The sequence below is a fragment of the Haliotis rubra genome, unplaced genomic scaffold (assembly GCF_003918875.1).
Source record: "Haliotis rubra isolate DU_JTF1 unplaced genomic scaffold, ASM391887v1 Scf37, whole genome shotgun sequence".
NCBI lineage: Eukaryota > Metazoa > Mollusca > Gastropoda > Lepetellida > Haliotidae > Haliotis > Haliotis rubra.
In genome coordinates, this window is record NW_025767046.1 from 3,018,081 (window position 1) to 3,040,625 (window position 22,545).

A 22,545-nucleotide genomic window follows, 5' to 3' on the forward strand; every position below is an offset into this window, starting at 1 on the left:
GAGGCTCTACCACCCATTGTGCTTGTGGATACTGGTTGGGACAAATAAACTCAATCTCTATAACAGCCAATACTATATGTAACTGCGGATATTTTCGCTTGCAAACAAAATAAACAGTGATGCAGGCTGTAAAACATGAATAACATTTACATTCAATTCTGTTTTTGATAACAAAGAACAGCTATAACCAAGTAATGTTTGTGTAGGAACTTCGTTGATATTAGCTTGAATTGTATTCTCTCCTATATCAATATTGAACTATCAATGACAGTGAGGTTTGTCGTTTAGATACATTAGATTACTATTGACAGATACCCTTACATAATACGGTAAGTATACACAGCTGTTCATACCAAGGCATTGTAGAATGTAAACAGCGGTACGTGCATGGCTGTGCCATTTGATAGGTCACGTAAGCAGTGTGACTTGCATGGTTGTGCTACTTGGTTGTCACGCGGCACATAAACTGCATCACTAGCATGGTTGTGCTACCTGGTTGTCTTGTAGCGTGGAAACAGCGTGGCTTGCATGGTTGTGCTACCTTGATGTTCCTATCACAGCAAGATCCGCGATAGAATTGGTCTTCAGTAACCCATGCTTGTCGTAAGAGGCGACTAACGGGATCGGGTGGTCAGGCTTGCTGACATGGTTGACACACGTCTTTGTTCATACAAAGGTGCTGCAACATTCACACAGCGTTGTTCATAGTAAGGGGTCTGCAACCTTCACACAGCGTTGTTCATACTAAGGTGCTGCAACATTCACACAGCGTTGTTCATACTAAGGCGCTGCAACCTTCACACAGCGTTGTTCATAGTAAGGTGCTGCAACCTTCACACAGCGTTGTTCATAGTAAGGTGCTGCAACCTTCACACAGCGTTGTTCATAGTAAGGTGCTGCAACCTTCACACTGCGTTGTTCATAGTAAGGTGCTGCAACCTTCACACAGCGTTGTTCATAGTAAGGTGCTGCAACCTTCACACTGCGTTGTTCATAGTAAGGTGCTGCAACCTTCACACAGCGTTGTTCATAGTAAGGTGCTGCAACCTTCACACAGCGTTGTTCATAGTAAGGTGCTGCAACCTTCACACTGCGTTGTTCATAGTAAGGTGCTGCAACCTTCACACTGCGTTGTTCATAGTAAGGTGCTGCAACCTTCACACTGCGTTGTTCATAGTAAGGTGCTGCAACCTTCACACTGCGCGTTGTTCATAGTAAGGTGCTGCAACCTTCACACTGCGTTGTTCATAGTAAGGTGCTGCAACCTTCACACTGCGTTGTTCATAGTAAGGTGCTGCAACCTTCACACTGCGTTGTTCATAGTAAGGTGCTGCAACCTTCACACTGCGTTGTTCATAGTAAGGTGCTGCAACCTTCACACTGCGTTGTTCATAGTAAGGTGCTGCAACCTTCACACTGCGTTGTTCATAGTAAGGTGCTGCAACCTTCACACTGCGTTGTTCATAGTAAGGTGCTGCAACCTTCACACTGCGTTGTTCATAGTAAGGTGCTGCAACCTTCACACTGCGTTGTTCATAGTAAGGTGCTGCACCTTCACACTGCGTTGTTCATAGTAAGGTGCTGCAACCTTAGTAAGGTGCTGCACCTGCGTTGTTCATAGTAAGGTGCTGCAACCTTCACACTGCGTTGTTCATAGTAAGGTGCTGCAACCTTCACACAGCGTTAAGGTGCTGCAACCTTCAGCGTTGTTCATAGTAAGGTGCTGCAACCTTCACACTGCGTTGTTCATAGTAAGGTGCTGCAAGGTGCGTTGTTCATAGTAACCTTCACACTGCGTTGTTCATAGTAAGGTGCTGCAACCTTCACACTGCGTTGTTCATGCAGTAAGGTGCTGCAACCTTCACACTGCGTTGTTCATAGTAAGGTGTGCCTTGCAAGCGTTGTTCATAGTAAGGTGCTGCAACCTTCACACTGCGTTGTTCATAGTAAGGTGCTGCAACCTTCACACTGCGTTGTTCATAGTAAGGTGCTGCAACCTTCACACAGCGTTGTTCATAGTAAGGTGCTGCAACCTTCACACAGCGTTGTTCATAGTAAGGTGCTGCAACCTTCACACTGCGTTGTTCATAGTAAGGTGCTGCAACCTTCACACTGCGTTGTTCATAGTAAGGTGCTGCAACCTTCACACTGCGTTGTTCATAGTAAGGTGCTGCAACCTTCACACAGCGTTGTTCATAGTAAGGTGCTGCAACCTTCACACAGCGTTGTTCATACTAAGGTGCCGCAACATTCACACTGCGTTGTTCGTACTAAGATACTGTAACATGAACTCTGCATATGGCTGCGTTGGTCGGCTGTCCTTACTAAGACACTGCAACATTCCATCCATACTCTTATTACACACTCCGTATGCTTGTACGCACTCACATCGGCCGCGGAAAGTCAGGTTTCCCTTGAGAAATCGATACTATTTGATAATGGAGTTAATTTTATATTGATCTTTATGATGGCAACTTTAACTTCTACGCGGCGCTTTTCAGCCTAAGGAGTGATTGAATTGTGTGACAGTAACGACCAGCGCTAATCGTGCCCGTTTGAACTTTGGAATGATGTTGGATCCCACAAGTCCAAGCAAACGATGTTCTTTGCCTTTTGTGGGGGCTCTAAGTAGGGAGCGTACGAGTTAACTTAATGCGTCCTTCTCACTTTCATCACGTAAACTATCGCTTCTAAAGAATCTCATTATTAACAGCATGCATAAATAAAACCTACATCATCAGTATTAGCAAGATACATGAATAGCCTTATGTTATGGCTGTCATGCCTTAAAACAATTATTATCCCAGTCAGTGGACCAATAGGCCTCATCTTGTCATCTTCATTAGAGGCTGATATGCCAAGCTCCTTCAGTACTAGGTTTAACACCTTATCATACTTCCGGGTACCCATTCACTGCTGAACACATTCCAATTTCGACCAACGCGAATTGAGAAAGGAAACGCGTCATTAAATCACATTTGGAAATTTGTTGAAATATAACCGTAGACTATCCCAGGAGGCAGTCTTGCAGATGTTCCACGTACAAACGACTACTCTATGTCTTTACCTATGTTTTACCTATTGTGTAATATGTGCCCCTTCATAGAGTTACGTACACATCTATAACTCCTCCTGTAGAATACCTGCAAGAATCATGCATAAAGTGCATTCATTATCAGTTAGAATCATGCATATCACCCATTTATGATATTAATGATATTCATGCATACATTTAACACCTCATTTGAGTAAGAACCATGCATCACATCTCATTTGAATATCATAATCAGTAAGAATCATGCATAGAACCTCACATAAACATTATGAGTGGTGAGAATTTTGCATAGAACCTCACATAAACATGAGTGGTGAGAATCATGCATAGACCCGCACATAAACATTATGAGTGGTAAGAATCATGCATAGATCCGCACATAAACATTATGAGTGGTAAGAATCATGCATAGAACCTCACATAAACATTATGAGTGGTGAGAATCATGCATAGAACCGCACATAAACATTATGAGTGGTGAGAATCATGCATAGAACCGCACATAAACATTATGAGTGGTGAGAATCATGCATAGAACCGCACATAAACATTATGAGTGGTAAGAATCATGCATAGACCCGCACATAAACATTATGAGTGGTGAGAATCATGCATAGACCCGCACATAAACATTATGAGTGGTAAGAATCATGCATAGAACCTCACATAAACATTATGAGTGGTAAGAATCATGCATAGAACCTCACATAAACATTATGAGTGGTGAGAATCATGCATAGAACCTCACATAAACATTATGAGTGGTAAGAATCATGCATAGACCCGCACATAAACATTATGAGTGGTGAGAATCATACATAGAACCTCACATGAACATTATAAGTGGTGAGAATCATGCATAGAACCTCACATAAACATTATGAGTGGTAAGAATCATGCATAGAACCTCACATAAACATTATGAGTGGTGAGAATCATGCATAGAACCTCACATAAACATTATGAGTGGTGAGAATCATGCATAGAACCCGCACATAAACATTATGAGTGGTGAGAATCATGCATAGAACCTCACATAAACATTATGAGTGGTGAGAATCATGCATAGAACCTCACATAAACATTATGAGTGGTGAGAATCATGCATAGACCCGCACATAAACATTATGAGTGGTGAGAATCATGCATAGAACCCGCACATAAACATTATGAGTGGTGAGAATCATGCATAGAACCCGCACATAAACATTATGAGTGGTCATGCAGAATCATGCATAGAACCTCACATAAACATTATGAGAGTGGTAAGAATCACATGCATAGAACCTGCATAGCACATAAACATTATGAGTGGTGAGAATCATGCATAGAACCTCACATAAACATTATGAGTGGTAAGAATCCTGCATATAACCTCACATAAACATTATGAGTGGTGAGAATAATGCATAGAACCTCACATGAACATTATGGCCTGTAAGAATCATGCATAGTACCTCATTTGAATACCAGTATTATGTTTAACAACTAACTGAATATGAGTAAAAATTATGCATACATGCAACACCTTATCTGAATATTTATAAGAATCATGCATAAACTTGAGTTGACTACGAGTATAAACAATCATGCATAACACGTTTAAATATGAGCATCAATCATGAAAGAGATCAATTGAATGTTTGAATATACATGTAACATCTCATTCGAACATAATTAGGAATCACGCAGAAGTTTTCATTTAAAAGTGAGAAGTTCATGCAACATGTCTTTTGAATGCGTGTAAGAATCATATATCACACTTTCTGAATACTTTCGGTAAAAGAGTGAGTGAGTGAGTGAGTATTGTTTAACGCCGTTTTAGAAATATTCCAGCAACTTCACGGAAATGGGCTTCACACATTGTACCCATATGTCCATATAAGGACCTGCAGAAAACAATAGCTGTGGGTCCGAGTGGTTTTCAGTCGGCTTCGGGCCTAAGGACCGACGTTAATTTCGATCGCTGCAAGTGACGAGCGAACGCTTTAATCACTGGGCTAGCCCCCTTCGATAAAAGAAATGAATAGCGTTTATTAGAATAGATTACTGTTTATATGATACATAATGTGTTGTTCTGCTGTCAGATTGTGAGGACGTTATGGCTCTGTTATTGCTGTGAAGATGTAATCGATGCTTGTAAACCAGCTGTAATGTTGGAGAATTAATAACATAAGCTGTTTATCCTGCACCAGCCCATGCTGTGAGTCACTGCGACATATGAGTCTTGTAGAAACCAATGCGATCATTTGAAAGCGGGTGATGCGTGTAACATACCTGTATCATTTCTTTTTTCATGGTGAGATATATTAAACTGGTCGATATGAGCTTCTGGTATTGTTCAGCTGCCAAAATATTATTTCGATTTCCTATTTTTTCATTCTGCCCTTTACGCATTAATTGTAGACAACATAAACTGATAACCGTCCTTGTAACAGATGTGCAGGGATGCTTTCCATGACTTATCAGTTCCAGTTACTGACGTCCATTGCAAAACCCATATGACGATTGTCAGTTTAATTACCTTGTTAGCTTCCTTAAGTAAGGACTGAAAAATTCATCAAACTCTACGTTTTGGTAGAGCACATTATTCCACGGTGGTATATTATCCACAAATTAAGAGGACGACAATTGATTTTTCCTATCATCATTCGGTATCGCACGTTTCACATTCGATCATTACAGCATAGCGACTACAAAGGCTAGCATTGACATTTTCTCATATGTTAAAACAGCACAGAGAGAGAAACAGAGAGAGAGAGATACACACACACACACACACACACACACACACACACACACACACACACACACACACACACACACACACACACACACACACACACACACACAGATTATCAACGGTCAGTCGCAGTATTGTTCATATGACGCTGACTTTAACATGGGTGACACATGGTTCCCTTAACCACCATCTGCACATATGCGCATGACAGTTTTTTTATCTCATTTTATAGATTTGTTACGGACCAGTAAGTATGAGGCGATCAGCTTTATATTTAGATATATATCCTGACGATAGATAGAGACCAATCATTACCCTGCATACTTTACCATTATGTTCATTTTTCTCTGATTCATTTTATATTTGATACTTTGATATATATATTGGTGTTATTTTAATGTTGTTTCATTGTCTTAAACCGATAACTGTTAGTTATAATGCATCATATTACAATTTGACTTAAGTTACAAAGACTATCTGCTCAGTGTCAATAGGTCAAACATACCTTATTTAACTTACTTCAACATAAATGTATGGGGCTTTTGGGGTTTTAGATTCATAACCGCTTCCGATGTAGACGCTTGACTCCGGTGATGTTTCTTCACCTTTACTGTGATAGATATCATTCCATTCCCTTTCACATCATTGCAAAACTTATGGTATAGCATTAATAGTAGAAACGTGACAAGCTAGCTAGCAGATACATTAAATCATGTTTTACTGACCCTTGTTCTCAAGTACGAATTAATATATCACATTTCAGGATGTACAATAGCATAATAGACATAATATATATCATACATGCAAAGTATATCGTTTTTCGAGACTGTCTTAAGATTTATCACGGAACTGTAGTAGTGCATGAGCATGAATATACTGTGTCACTCATGCCCATTCAAGCGAAACTGCAGTTTGGATACATGTTAACGTGCAAGCATTTCTATTGTGGTGGTGGTGGAATTGGGTTTTAACGTCGTGCTTGAGAATATTTTGCTCATATGACGACGTGCATGCGTGTGTATGTGTATGTGCGGCTGTTTGTACTAGCCCAGACTGAAGCTGGTTTTATAGTGCTAGCCCACTGAGATACCATGCCGCAGTGAAGCATGAATACCCCACTCAGTCACATTATACTGACTCCGAGCCGACCAGTCCTTGTTGTACCCATTAATGCCGAGCGCCAGACAGGGACCAACAAGTACCAATTTTAACGTCTTTTGGTATGACGCAGTCGGGGATCGAACCCGCGACCTTCCGCACTCCGGGCGGATGCTCTAACCACTACACAACGGAGGCGGTCCGCAAGCATTTCTATACCCATAAAGAAAGCACTGTGATATGTAACATGTGATAAAGTATGCAAGCATGTAAGTTACAGTATAACAATCACTGCTTCATTTGAAACATAGCTACACGCTTTTTAACACAACAGTTCTAAACCCCATACCCTTATTCAAGACCTTTCAGCAATAGATAGGTACTATAACATATATACATGTACAGAACCAGATGTAGCGGATCGTCTTATATTTCTCACATGTAGCTGTCAATATGAACAAATGCATACTTTTGTACACACAGGTTTCAAGATGGCAACTTGATGTCTAACATGTCTCATAAGCAGCGAGACCCGTGAAGATCCGGGTTAGAATTGATCTTCAGTAACCCATGCTTGTCGTCAGAGGCGACTAACGGGATCGGTTGGCCAGGCTCGCTGACTTGGTTGACACATGTCATCGGTTCCCAATTGCGTTAGAACGATGCTCTTGATGTTGATCACTGGATTGTCTGCTCCAGACTCGATTATTTACAGACCGCCGCCATATAGCTGCAATATTGCTGAGTGTGGCCTAAAACTAAACTCACTCACTCACTCGTAAGCAACAATTGTAAAATGAAGACAGAAGAATTGCATGTTTTACTGGGCTTTACCATTGCATGTGGATGGTCATCGGTGTGGTGTGGTTTATAGTTTGAGGCTTGCAATATTACAGAGCTTTTAGTTTTAGATCGCCACGAATAGCTGCAAAATTGCTGATACATCGTCAAGCAATATTTACTCACTATCTTTAGTTTTAGAAAGCTGCCCCTGTCATCAAGTGGTATGGATTGTTTCAGTATTTAGCAACCATTTATTACCCACAATATATTTATTCGTTAGATCAAATGACAAGAAAACCTTTTAGAATTGCATATTTGATTACTTTCACTGTTTTGTGGTGTAAATTCAAGGGTAGTAGATTATTCGATTTACCACATCAGTAGAGTATAATGATCAGCTGTTTCATCGGAATTCTAAAAGTTGGTAAGTAATTAAGTACATATACAACCTCGCAAGAAAAAGAACACAAACGACCATGATTCAACTTTACGAATGGCTTTAAGATTCTCTAAGATTAACTTTGCTTATGCAATAAAGAAGTTGTCATTCATAAAGTCGTGTATCTTTTCTAATTAGTATCTAGGGTTCATTTTTGGGAAATATTTTTAGGAAGATTTGTCATGAATTAATTCATGACACAAAAAATTATTGTCTCCATGTAGTAACAACGTTATGTTGTGTATTTCAGCGATATATTGAACGGTCATTGGTCAGTTCAGGATTGTGACGTCATACAGCGGAATACCACGTCCACAACATGTTGGTGTGACGTCCCTGGCCATTTTGCACTTGTGGTCAAACAAATAAACGTTACGGTAAGTAAAGAAAGTAGTATAACCACAGCCATTGCCATGTTACAAATGATGCATCTGTTGACGTATGAATGATTTCATATTGTATTGATATATATTGGGCCAACTGCCCAAAGCGAGTACAGAAACCTAAACACTTTAATATCTTATCCTCATGTATTAGGACGCTGCAAGCTTTGACATATTGCTATATGTGCACTATATGCGTGCTTGTCATTTTATGGTGACACGATTGACGCTTGCATTCGGAATTCTTATCTATATGTACCTGCCAGTACAACCTCTAGGTACAAATGCTGTCATCTTGCTGATTAATAGACAGCAAGCATCTGTATAACAGCAACACATTTCAAGACTTGAAAGTTGCAATCCACATGACAATCTTATACTTCTAAACTTTCTTTTATGCTTGTTGTAAGGTTTTGTCTGTTTTCTTTTCCATTTAGATTCCTGTAATTCCCGATAGCTATGAAGGGATATTGTTGGGTGGCTGTATAGCGTCGATGTGCGGTTTGGTGGCAACCCTCATTGTGTATCTGTTCACATGGAGGTAGGATGTTTGTTATATTGTAATAAGACAAATAAACATTTTGTAATGATATTGATTTTGCTGAACTAGTTAAGGCAACATTTCCATATGCACGTCATGTCCGTTTACTTGTATTGTGCTTGGGTTATCAAGAAAGTATTTTTTCTGGAGAATAAATATAATATATATGCCACATAAGTGAAACATATATTTAAAGTCAGGAGATAATCCAGATAAGCTGTACATATTTAAAAAGAATATTAATGAAAATTCAGCTGAAGGGGTGAAATGTAAGGAAGAAACGACATTGCCCCGCCCCTCCCTCGCCGATTCCGTTAGTCGCCCCACCCCTCCCCGTATCACAAACCAACCAACCAACATCCGTATGAAGTCCATTTAAAGTCTTGCAGCTTGTAAAATCAAACTGACAATCTGACAATATATATGGAAATTAATGCATCATGTCTCGATCTCTTCTTTAATGATCCATAGTTGTCATTTATGAGGTAATAATATGTAATAATATATCATATCCGAACAATTAAAGTAATAAGAAGAGAAAGCATTAAAAGACAGAGAAGTGGATGGTTTTCCATATAAATAACAAAACGACGATTTTATGGTATTTGTGAGAGCCGTTGTATACATGTTTAATTAATATTTGAAGATTGAAACGTTGTAGGAAGCCGCAGAGCGATACCCATAGAGTGAGTGAGTGAGTATGGTTTTACGCCGCTTGTAGCAATATTCCAGCAATATCACGGCGTGGGACACCAGAAATGGGCTTCACACATTGTACCCATGTGGGGAATCGAACCCGGTTCTTCGGCGTGACGAGCGAACGCTTTAACCACTAGGCTACCCCACGCCACCCCGATACCCAAAGACAGAAAGGATAATGTAACATGAGATCCTAACTAGACACAGTGGAATTGGTCTTGTGGGTAAAACCCTCTTGACTAGAACACCGAGTACATTAATATCAGTTTATGCATTAAGCAGCGCTTGGAACGAGTGTTCAATGACTACCTTTAATACAATAGATATTTTTTCAGGCACTTAGTGGGAGAGACCCACTGTATCCACATCAACTTCGTGCTCAGTCTCACCATCATCAACGTCATATGCATCGCTTGTCTTGGGAAGACCCAGATTCAGGTAAAACCCATATGTGCTACTTTACCGTAGGTCTTCACTGAACAGGGCAAACATTGTGTCTTGATGGAATGAGACGAGTGAGTGAGTGAAGTTTAGTTTTACGCCGCACTCAGCAATATTCCAGCCATATGGCGGCGGTCTGTAAATAATCGAGTCTGGACCAGACAATCCAGTATTCAACAAGATGAGCATCGATCTGCGCAATTGGGAACCGATGTGTCAACCAAGCCAGCGAGCCTGACCACCCTATTCCGTTAGTCAGCCTCTTACGACAAGCATGGTAACACCAGAAATGGGCTTCACACATTGTACCCATGTGGGGAATCGAACCCGGGCCTTCGGCATGACGAGCGAACGCTTTAACCACTAGGCTACTCCGCCAAACACTGGTTTGTTTTCAGTTCAGAGGTTCCGAACTGGTGTATTGCATTTTCAAATTCGAATCCTCCCACTATTCGCTTGTGAATATGGGTCCAAATTTCTGCTTGATTTGGGACATACAAGGTAATATTTACTTGAAGCTTTTCTTAAACATCAAGTATGTGACCTCATCTGATAAAGGTCAATCAAAAGGCGAATTCCTTTCCACTGATTTTAGCCACCTGTGAATACGAGAGACCGGTGAGAATCCTCCTCTGTTTAGATACAGATCTACGATGCATGAAACTTCAGAGATAAAACACTCTTTACAAGTCTGTATTACAAGAGTGATGTTACCTGCACCTTGAGTGATATTCCAGCAGCCCTTTACCTTTGGTGTTTACATTTGATCAAGTTTGAGGTGCAATCGAGCATATACCTTCCAAGTGCGTCATACCACTGCTCAAATACGTTTGATCATGTTACAACATTGAATTAGAAAAGCATTCCGAAAGTTGCTTAGAGCATATTTCAATTGTGACGCATCACTGACGGGAATGATAGTCGGAATTGTATAATGGTCTCGTTTAGTTTCACGCTGAATTAGACAGTATTTCGCTAGTAAAAGACAGTCAACATGAACCGATGGGCGTTAGTGAAGTAGGGTCAGGAGTCAACACTTATGCAAGCATTCAAACTAGAACCAGCTAGCAGAACGATACTGAGAGAGTTGGTAAACAACTATTCGTGCGGTTAATGACATAGAATTTGGGTTCCAGAGCCTTACCCCGTGAAAAATAGTAAACACTTGCTGGTGGTGTGTATGCGAATGAATGCGTTTTGAAAGGAATAGTGTTGTAATTGCGTTTCTATGTTTCGACCACTCAGCAGGAGCCTGTCCTTTGTGTTTCCATGGAAACAGCATGACTTACAACAGACTTTTATAGAAGTACAGTTTGCCTGTCCTGGTCCATATGTCATGTCAGCCTGTCAGCTTCCAATGGTGATATTTATTTACAGAAAGTACGTAGCGACCCAATTTGTCTCCTGGTGGTCCCTGCTGTTTTACGACTCAGCGGAAGACATAATTTATTTCTTGCCTCTGGATGTTTGGAGGATGCATCGTGGCAGGTGAAGATAAATGTATCTCACTATGCAACAGCCGCGTACATTTTTATCAAAACTACATCTATAGCGTCGTGTAGAATTCCATTTACAAGGATACAATTGTTCACCATAAAGTCATATTATCATACGTGTAGAGCCCTCATTAGTTGCTATGACAACGTTGGAGACGTCCCACTTGACTGCACAGCGGAGATATCGTAATAGGGTTGGTTGGTTGGTTGGTTGGTTGAATTGTTCACCATAAAGTCATATTATCATACGTGTAAAGCCCTCATTAGTTGCTATGACAACGTTGGAGACGTCCCACTTGACTGCACAGCGGAGATATCGTAATAGGGTTGGTTGGTTGGTTGGTTGGTTGGTTGGTAGTCTGTCGTACAGACCCTGAAGCAAATATATCCAAGAAAGCCCACGCAAGTCTAGGATATGTGGCAAGTCTAGATTTCCACGGCTTCAGGAAGAAAGTCCCTGGGCTCCTTTTTATTGTATTTACAATTTTAATTAAAAACTTTTATTTTCTGTAAAATATGTTCATTTCAGAGACTAGCTGTTAGTCTAGTTGGTTGGTTGTTGGTTAACGCCGCACTTAGCAATATTCCAGCCATATAGCGGCGGTCTGTAAATAATCGAGTCTGGACCAGACAATCCAGTGATCAACAGCATGATCATCGATCTACGCAATTGGGATACGATGACATGTGTCAACCAAGTCTGCGAGCCTGACCACCCGATTCCGTTAGTCGCCTCTTACGACAAGCATAGTACTGAGTGCGGCGTTAAACAACAAACCAACCAACCAACATCCGTATGATGTCAGCCAACTGTAAATAAAGAATCTGGACAAGACTGTCCAGTGATTGGCATCATGATCATCGATCTATTGAGATGCGGTGATATGCCTCAACCAAATCACCGAGTCTAACCCCCAGTTCCTTTAGGTTACACAAAACCAAATGTTTTCCCCTAGTCTTCATTAGTAACATTATATTGTGTTTTAAAAAAAGGTCATTATCAGACATTAAATGTATATATATGCACGGTTTGGTCTATAAGTCACAATAAAAACACAAATTTTGGATAGGTTGAACACACCAACCCCAGTTCCGCACCAAACGTTAGCTACTTCAAAATATGTCAGCCTGGTTCCCGGGGTCTGCTGCGCTAACTAGACTGGGCTACGGACTGACTGACTGAGTTTTGGTTTTACGCCGCTTTTAGCAATATTCCAGCAACATCACTGCGGGGGACACCAGAAATGGGCTTCACACATTGTACCCATGTGGGGATTCGAACCCGGGTCTTCGGCGTGACGAGCCAACGCTTTAACCACTAGGCTACCCCACCGCCCCTGGGCTACGGAAAGCAAAGTAATCTGATTTGGATTAGTAAAACCTCAAGTCGCCTCGTAGCCTCAGTTGCTGAAGAAAAATTCTAATGCTAATCATCACGGTTGTTGTCGGTGATGTGAATGATAAAGTCAACATGGCTGTGTCTTGGTTCGTAAGTTTGCAGTGTTTCGGCGAATCTTTGTTAAGCCTGGTAACGTTTTTGATAACTTTTTTATTCAAATTTAATTTTAAATCCATTTACGTGTATAGTTTCTTTTGCCAAGCAATGTATATCATACTGTCTTCGTGTGTTAGAAACGAGACTTCATGAGGTTTTCTGTCAAAATTATTTAAAAAGATATTTGAGTGACATTTGCCAGACGTTAGATTTATATCAAAAATGGCACATTTGAAGACGAGAAACGATTTGAAATGTGATTATAATAAAACACATATTATGATCTGTTCGTGTTTTAACTTCTGTGAAAGATACCGCCATCCGTCATTATTTTCACTACCATAAAGAAGTCGTCAGTTGGCATAATGTCAACTTGAAACAATACACTTTGCTATTTCCTCGTCTACACCTGCAGGCTCACATATTTGCTACAGTCTGTCTCACAGTCCCTGAACCACATTATTTCCCTAATGCATAGCCATCCCTGCAATGCTAAAGCCTTACATGAAGCAAGTCTAGATTTCCCCTGAATCTCACTGGGGCTCCTTTTCAATTTAAATGGGTTTATTTGTTACAATCAAAATTATATATATTCAGGGACTATGCGTTAGTTTAATATTGGCTATTCCAAGACTGTCCCACCGGCGCGCTAGTTTCAAATATAGTTAATAGCAGTGTTCGCTGCCATTGATGAACCCTAGGTTTCCATCGTTCTTTTCGCCACAAAGAATATTGACTGCAAACCTTTGGTAATAACTTCAGAAAGACCGGTCCCGAAGATTGCAAAGAAGTTCTTCACTTGATTGCGCATTGATTTGTATGAGACGAAGGGTTTATCGATTGAATGTGCACAGTTTCATCTGAAAGTGAAACGATATTAACTATAAGCGTCAAAGCCCTTTCCACATTTATGACAAATCGATTGCACGTTTCCGACTATATCATGACCACGTGTTTATAAATGACCATGAAATAGTGATGGCACCAGGTGTTCGCGAATATCTAAGCGTATCCTGCTCCATTGGAGTGAGTGAGTGAGTATGGTTTTACGCCGATATTTGCAATATTCCAGCAATATCACGGCGGGGGACACCAGAAATGGGCTTCACACATTGTACCCATGTGGGGAAACGAACCCCGGTCTTCGGCTGGACGAGCCAACGCTTTAACCACTAGGCTACCCCACTCCGTCATTAATTTGAATCGTGTTGTATAAACAATACATAGAGTTTTTAAAATGTTGCTTGTGAAAACAAAATACATTTCAATAAGGTTTTATTTTCATTGAGAAACAAGTGCAAACAAGTGTTCTTACTTGACGCCGTTTAAAAGATTTTATATTGGGAATGGTTACAAATCGCACCGCATGTTTTCGTGAGTTGTATTATTCCAATGTAGTAAGAAATCATACAGTCTGCGGATGATATCTGTATGACATTTGTATGATATCTGTAGCATATTAACACTAAGAGGTGCAGGGAATAGAGCGGGGAGGTCGATGGTACTTGGTGTTGCCCAGCCTGGTGCTCGCTATGGGGATAAAAACAGGGACTCTGCACTCCGAGTCGGTACACTGCGAGGGGTATCCATCTTAAACTGATGGATGGCATCTCAGTGGGATACACTATATAACGACAGATAATAACGTTACTATGGCGTACCTCCCGTGATATTACTTGAATGCGTCGGGGTAGCCTATAAGTTTAAGCGTTCGCTCTTCACACCGAAGACCCGGGTTTGATGCCCCACAAGGGTACAATGTGTGATGCCCATTTCTGGTATTATTTATTGGATTATTGTTAAAAGCGGCGTAAAACTAAACTCATTCAACCTTTTGAATGTTATTGCCCCAAAAAGCACAAAGTGTTTAAGTAAAGTTAGGTGAGGTGAGGTGAAATTGGGTTTAACGTCGTGCTTGAGAATATTTCGCTCATATGACGACGTGCATGCGTGTGTATGTGTATACATGTGCGGCTGATTGAACTAGCCAAGACTGAAGCTGGTGTTATAGTGCTAGCCCATTGAGATACCATGCCGCAGTGAAGCATGAATACCCCACTCAGACACATTATACTGACTCCGAGTCGACCAGTCCTTGTTGTACCCATTAATGCCGAGCGTCAGGCAGGTACTAACAAGTACCATATTTTAACGTCATTTGGCATGACGCGGTCGGGGACGCTCTAACCACTACACCATGGAGGCGGTCAGTAAATGTAGGAGGGGTGGTGAAAGGGTTGAGTTTAACACCGATTTTAGAACATTAATGTATGGAACATGAGAAATCGGCCTCACACATTGTATATCTATACATCCAAATTACCTTGCGCAATGGGAATCATAAACTACTTTAGCGCATTCCATATATGATTTGTTTTAGCTATAAACTTTTATCGCATTCAAAAGAAACACTGACTCGTTAAACAGTCAGGAAACTTGTGCTATCTCTTTGTGAAGTTGACAACATAACGAGAGCTACCAGTGTATCCAATTTCGCATATAGGTGATAAATTGTTAGCAGGAACGAAAAATGGGAAAAAACGTCTCCTCGGAAAGTGCTCGATTCTTCGTCAAAATTACAAAAGCAGCACAATAGAATGCATGGTTGTCCTTTAGTAGGAGATAACCAGAAGCCCCAACGATGAAGTGCAGACACGATGATATTTCCATCTCTGCATTTCAGGCTCTGTGTGCCGCTGGCAAGGTCCTCCTCCAGTTCTTCTACCTAGCTGCCTTCTCCTTCCTATTCGTCGAGGCAGTCCACATGTTTGTCACAGTCCACGCCCGCCGGAGTGTGTCTGGGGGATTTCTCAAGTACTTCCTTATTGGATGGGGTAGGTGATCAATCTGTGTTGAATCTATCGTGTCACTGACATGTAGCCTGTCTCACAGTCCCTTAACCGAATTAATTTCACTTCCGCCCTCCCCGTTCTGCAATGCTTAAGTCCTAAATGAAGCAAGTCTAGATCCACATCCACATCCTGTAGCCTACATCCTAGATTCCTTTAGGTTCAGGTTCTGAATCTCCCATCTCACTGGAGCTCCTATTCTATTTAAAAGGAATTATTTGTTTCTATCGAAATTATTAATATTCAGAGACTACGCGTTAGTCTAGTTGCTCGGTAATTTTAACTTTAAACAAACGGATAAATAACTCATATCATCAAAAAATCCTATTGCATTACAGGAACTGTCCTCAAAATAAGGCCAAATGTTTGTTTGAGATGGACTGATCCGTCCAAAAGATGTCGCCATGTGGAGCTAACGAAAGTTAGACGGATAAATAGTTTCACTGTTCGTATCATGATTGGAAATAGTTGTTACAATATCTTCTTCAACTCTCATCGTATTTACCAGATGTTTGGAGACATACGGAATGCTCCTGTTTGCTCTAGAACTATCTGTGATGCATCCCACATCCTACATCCTATATCCTATATCCTCCATCTGCCCGTGAGCGTAATTTCGTTGGTTCAGCTCCCTGGGTGTGTCACACTAAAATACGATACTTGTTGTTACCCTGCCTTCCGCACGGCATTAAGGGGATAAAACACGAGTGACCTGCTCTGATTCAGAATGGTGTGTGGGTGAGTGAGTTCGGTGACCCGTGCCCACAACCAGACAAATGGGTATCCTGTGTGGTCCCTACGTGAGGGGATACAGCGACCTGCTGGGACCTCCGAGAGGTACCCATGTTAAACTGCGGTAGGATTTCTCAGTGGGCAAGCACTATAAAACGGCCATTAATGTAGTACAAGAACAGCAATAATCATAAACGCGACATGACACCCCTTTCATATGGGAGAGGGGGAAGACACGCCGATATACGCTGTGCAGAGTTGCGTCCCTTAGTCGCTCGAGAAATCACGAGGTTTGTCGGAAACTAGTCTGTCTGACAGTCCCTGAACCGCAATATTTTACCTTCCGCCTAGCCCATTCTGCAAAACTGAAGCCCTAAATGAAACAAGTCTAGATTTCATCAGGATCTGAATCTCCTATCTCACTGGGGCTCCTTTTCAATTAAATAGAAATTGTTTGTTTCTATCAAACTTATATTTTCAGAAACGTGTATGTTCAGTCCAGTCGTGCTTCTGCCAGTTGCTAGTTGGTTTCACAATAGTGTGCCTCCCAGTCTCATAATGGCGTAAACTAAACCTCATCCACTGACTCACACACATTTAGTGAAACTATGCTAGCGTCACTTGCACTACGAACGGTGACAATAACAGTGCAGGTCTGCTGATTAGAAAAAAGGTATACATGTAATTATCTTTTCCCCGACATTCTAAGCTCTGTGTGATAATTATCTTAGTGTATGAATCATCGGCGAATGCTACGTGATGTCAGGCTTGGAATGACTGGTGAAACAGTTTGTACGTTTTTTACCGTAAAACCCATCGTAAATATATCATAATTTATCATCCCAAACTGTGTTCCACAGGAGATATTGCTTGTGTGAGGTCAGACGATATCTCCTAGGTGATATAGCTTTGACAATAGATTTTGTACAATGCCCTGACAATGCTATGACGTCAAGAACTTGATGACGTCACAATGCTATGACATCGCTGCACTGCAAGTCTAATGGCAGTTCTGTGTTCAGAGATGTACATTTTTCATTGAAAACAAATGAAGAGTGATTTTTGATGATAAATAGAATCTCACCCTCGTGTCTTCTGATATCAAATATATCAACACTCGTTGATAAAAGTAAAAATATCGTCGGCAAGCCTCTGATATTTGTGCCTTTATCAACTCGTGGTGATATATTTGATATCAAAAGACACTCGGGTGAGATTCTCTATATATCAACACGTCGTTGTTCTCGTTGTCGTCATTGTCATCATTTCCTGATAGCATTAGTATCATCATCATCATCATCATCAACATCAACATCAACATCGTTCTCGTCGTCGTCATGATCATCGTTGTCGTCGTTATCATTGTCTTTAATAATCTTGAATGTCTTGACGTTTCAAGACTCGAAGCACAGAGTGTAATGGTTGCACCCGCTCTTCAGGATTGTTTAATTAAACCAGATACCACTGGCCTGGTGTGTCATCATATCACTAGCTGTCACGTGTAGCTTCATCTTATATGTCGACATTTTGTGTACAAGAAATGAAATCTTCCCCGAAGTTAATAAGCAGGTAGGAATAATGACAGAATAAAGGGATTCGTGTGGACACCGTGCTTCCTGTTATGAGACATGTTTCATGATTCCGCTGTCTATTTTTGGGCTTAGATTTGTGTAATATTCATAATAGTTTCATCACTCATTTGGTCGTGATCCTTATGTCTATTAAGTGGTACTGATATGGTAACTGCCATATTGGTAACCGGTGGCTAAGTTATGCAAGGCGGTGGAATTGGAATTGCGTCCCTTGACCTTGTCATCACTCACTCACTCACTCACTCACCAGGGGTGGATCCAGAGGGGGTTGGAGGGAAAAAGTATTCATTGAGGAGCAGCTCCCTCTAACCTTTGGACTCCATGATTTGTGTGCACCCCCTTCTCTAAAATCCTGGATCAGCCCCTGTTTGTTTGCTCACTCACTCACTCACTCACTCACTCACTCACTCACTCACTCACCAGATTAATCTAGAGTTTCCTTGATCCAAATCTCTATTCTTAAACTCAAGCATAACATTCACACAAATCGATAAGAACAGCTCGAAAGGACCGAAAGTAATACCTTACAATTACAACTAACAAGATGGCCGTACGTTTTTTTCAGAAAATATAAATTACCCTCAAACAAAAAATGATAATTTTCCATATTCTACATTTTCCCGGTTACTGTTCGATGTGCAAATAACATCCAGCCGTAAATGGTGGAAATATTGAATATTCTAACCACTGGAAACGTGAACTTAATTCCAACTTTGGCATTTTAGTTAAGAAAATTGGAATCGACTCTCAGAAGTTATCTTTTCTTTTGCACTTTTCCATGGCAACAACTGAACGTGTGCATCGTAATGAGGAATATTTTGTTAAGCAGTGACAAGTCAATCATAAACCGGAATATGTTTAAGGATGAGCAATGAGTATCCCTGTTATCTCAACTCAATCAGGGAGGTTTTTCTGATAATTAAATTGAAACTTTTAACTCCAAGTCTGTCAATCTGTCAATTTCCCCTTGACATTATTGATTCCAGTTTAATTTACACAAAATTCGAAATGATGCCTTCAAGTTAATGGACACATGAACTGCCCAAGTAATTATGTTGTATATGAATAATAAGTATAGGTTTCATTTCTGTTTCACTGTGCGAAACTGGCACAATTTGGACATCTTGTAGTGAACAATAAATAGCCTCACGTCCTTACACGTTTAAATGTTTTGGTTAATATCCATAAAGATAGTTTATCACTTTAATAAATATATTTTTATCCGGGGATGTACTTATCATAAATGTCACTTTTCCCTAAAATTGCTGTCATAATTTTACGAGGGCTTAATAACGCAATAATTTTTTTTACCAATACAATTCCCAATAATTCATTTCTCAAGGGCCAGTTGACGGACAGTTACACAACAAAAATGTGTTGATTGAACAAACATACAATTTTAAGCCAGGTTTTCGAATATTTTCTCTCATGGTAATTCTTGGACGATATGCAATTAACGTCCCCCGTTCTGAATACTTGTGGGGCGGTGGGGTAGTCTAATGGTTAAAACGTCCGCTCGTCACGCCGAAAACCCGGGTTCGATTCCCCACAATGTGTGAAGCCCATTTCTGGTGTCCCCCACCGTGATATTGCTGGAATATTGCTAAAAGCGGCATAAAACCAAACTTACTCACTCACTCACTCACTACACGGAGGCTGGTCATAATATCAATCACATGTTCCCTGGTCCAGAGTTGATTATTTACAGGCAACCGTCTTAGGTTTTGGCTCAGTCCGAGTGGGACGGGGGAAAACCCAGACAAATAACATTTGGTTTCAAACCCCAGGTTTGCCATGATTCATCTATGGTTTACGTGCGCCATGTTCGTGCAAATGGGCTTCCCCAAACATAATCTGCCAGGCAAAGAAAATCTTCAGCCATGTTTAATAGTATATTTTATAACTATGTATGTCCATTTGATGGTGGACCCGTCAAGATCCGGGTTAGAATTAATCTTCAGCAACGCATGCTTGTCGTAAGAGGCAACTAACGGGATCGGGTGGTCAGACTCGCTGACTTGGTTGACACATGTCATCGGTTCCCATTTGCGTAGATCAATGCTCAAGCTGTTGATCACTGGATTGCCTGGTCCAGACTCGATTATTTACATATAGTTGGAATATTGCTGAATGACGTGTCGTTGTTGTCACGTGTCGATTTCCAAGTTGAAGGGGTGGTGGAGTAGCCTAGTAGTGGCGTTCGCTCGCCACGCTGAAGTTCCGGGTTCGAAGCCCATTTCTGGTGTCCCCGAGTGCCGCACTATTGCTGAAGCGGCTTAAAACCCAACTTACTCACTCACTCACTCGAGCAACACATGGGTAGCATATCACAGTCAACAAAAGCAGGGGTAAAATAGTAAATTTCACGAGTATACTTTATTTTTCCTGACGGTTTCGCCATAAACGTCAACGAAATCACATCAACTTGGTGTCTTCCCTCATGAAAGTGAATGTAGCGGTTCCCGCCAGAAATGGATTTAAAACATGTTGGGAATCGAACCCGTGTCTTCGGTGTGATGAGCGAACACTTTAACCACAAAGCGGCTGCCCGACTGCCCCAGCCCTCTTCATGCTGACATGCTGTAATGGTCTAAGGGAAATACTAACTAAACCTCTCTTCCCATCTTATACAAAAAGTCTCCTTCGCTTATCATGTTTCTGTCTTCTTCCAGGAATACCTACTTTGGCAACCGGAAGTGTCGTGGTGGCGTCAGAGAGATATGGGTTACGACGAACGTTGTCATGAGTGGTAAGCGTGGCGCGTGTAAGATGTCATGCAGATAAAAAACGGGATAGCATTCTTCTCTGACACGTGACAGTCTTGTAGGGGAAAATATATGCTGTTCAGGTCTGAGAGTTTAGTCTTTGGGGTTTTCATCCTCTGCGTGACAGCACGTTAACCAAATATAGGCATCCGTCAAAAATACGGTATGGTCGACTGAAACGTTTGGATATATATACATAACGACGAAGTATTTGAATTACCAATTAAACAGAACGTAGTAACTGATCTTTTAAAATGAAGAATAAGTGAAATATGGTACACCGGCATTAAACTATATCGGCACCTTTCAAAATGAACCTCTCTCTCTCCTCTCTCTCTCCTCTCTCTCTCTCTCTCTCTCTCTCTCTCTCTCTCTCTCTCTCTCTCTCTCTCTCTCTCTCTCTCTCTCTCTCTCTCTCTCTCTCTCTCTCTCTCTCTCTCTCTCTCTCTCTCTCTCTCTCTCTCTCTCGGGGTGGTGGTTAGTTATATATCTCAGTTTTGTATACATCATACCATGTTTCCCTTTTCCTTATGAGAATTCTGCAGCTGATGTGGGCTGGTGTGTTTGTAAATGACCAGAAATCTCAGACTTTCGATCTGATACCGTTTTTTACAGAGTTTCACAATCGGAAACTCTACATGTGATGGATTGAATGTCCTGTGAGAGAAACACTGCTGTTTTCATAGTTCTGTATGTGATTTTGTCGCAACGGCTTAGCATATTAGGTCAAATATCCCTTAGATAGGACAGACATTTATTGTGATTAATTTTGTAAAAAGGTTCGATCCATTCGTGAAAATGTCGGCGTTATTAAAAACTGGACACAGCGTAGCCTCAGGCATACGGCGTGATCGATCATTTCATTTCACACTTCAAAAGATTTGTTATTTCTGTTTGCCATAAAACAAAGAAAATTAAAAGCCTGTTGTCTGTAAACCTGTAAGCTAGATTGAAAATACGATTTTGTCTGGTGTCTTGACCTCCACAGATCCAAGCACTGACTGTCAGTTAATTTCTCGCGGGCTTATATTGATGTTTGTGACATGACCTGAAGGGTTTATACTGTTGACATGAACGTGATGTTGACCTGAATGGTTTATACATGATGTGACATGATTCCTGAAGGGTTTATATGTTGATGTGAACGTGATGAAAGGGTTTATACTGTTGACATGAACGTGATGTTGACCTGAATGGTTTATACTGTTGACATGAACGTGATGTTGAACTGAAGGGTTTATACTGTTGACATGAACGTGATGTTGACCTGAAGGGTTTATACTGTTGACATGAACGTGATGTTGACCTGAAGGGTTTATACTGTTGACATGAACGTGATGTTGACCTGAAGGGTTTATACTGTTGACATGAACGTGATGTTGACCTGAATGGTTTATACTGTTGACATGAACGTGATGTTGACCTGAAGGGTTT

The 22,545-nt window shown here is 40.9% G+C and overlaps 1 protein-coding gene across 1 annotated transcript in view; it reads left to right on the plus strand.

The window, feature by feature from the left end:
• LOC124285876 overlaps positions 1–21,092 on the plus strand; it is a 124,392-nt gene extending 103,300 nt beyond the window's left edge. Inside the window, exons 22-27 of the mRNA XM_046722156.1 lie at positions 6,031–6,045; positions 8,369–8,495; positions 8,939–9,042; positions 10,077–10,179; positions 15,857–16,007; positions 21,019–21,092. Coding sequence (XP_046578112.1) covers positions 6,031–6,045; positions 8,369–8,495; positions 8,939–9,042; positions 10,077–10,179; positions 15,857–16,007; positions 21,019–21,092 — 574 coding nt within the window. The remainder of the gene's footprint in view (positions 1–6,030; positions 6,046–8,368; positions 8,496–8,938; positions 9,043–10,076; positions 10,180–15,856; positions 16,008–21,018) is intronic.
• The last annotated feature ends 1,453 nt before the right edge of the window (positions 21,093–22,545 follow it).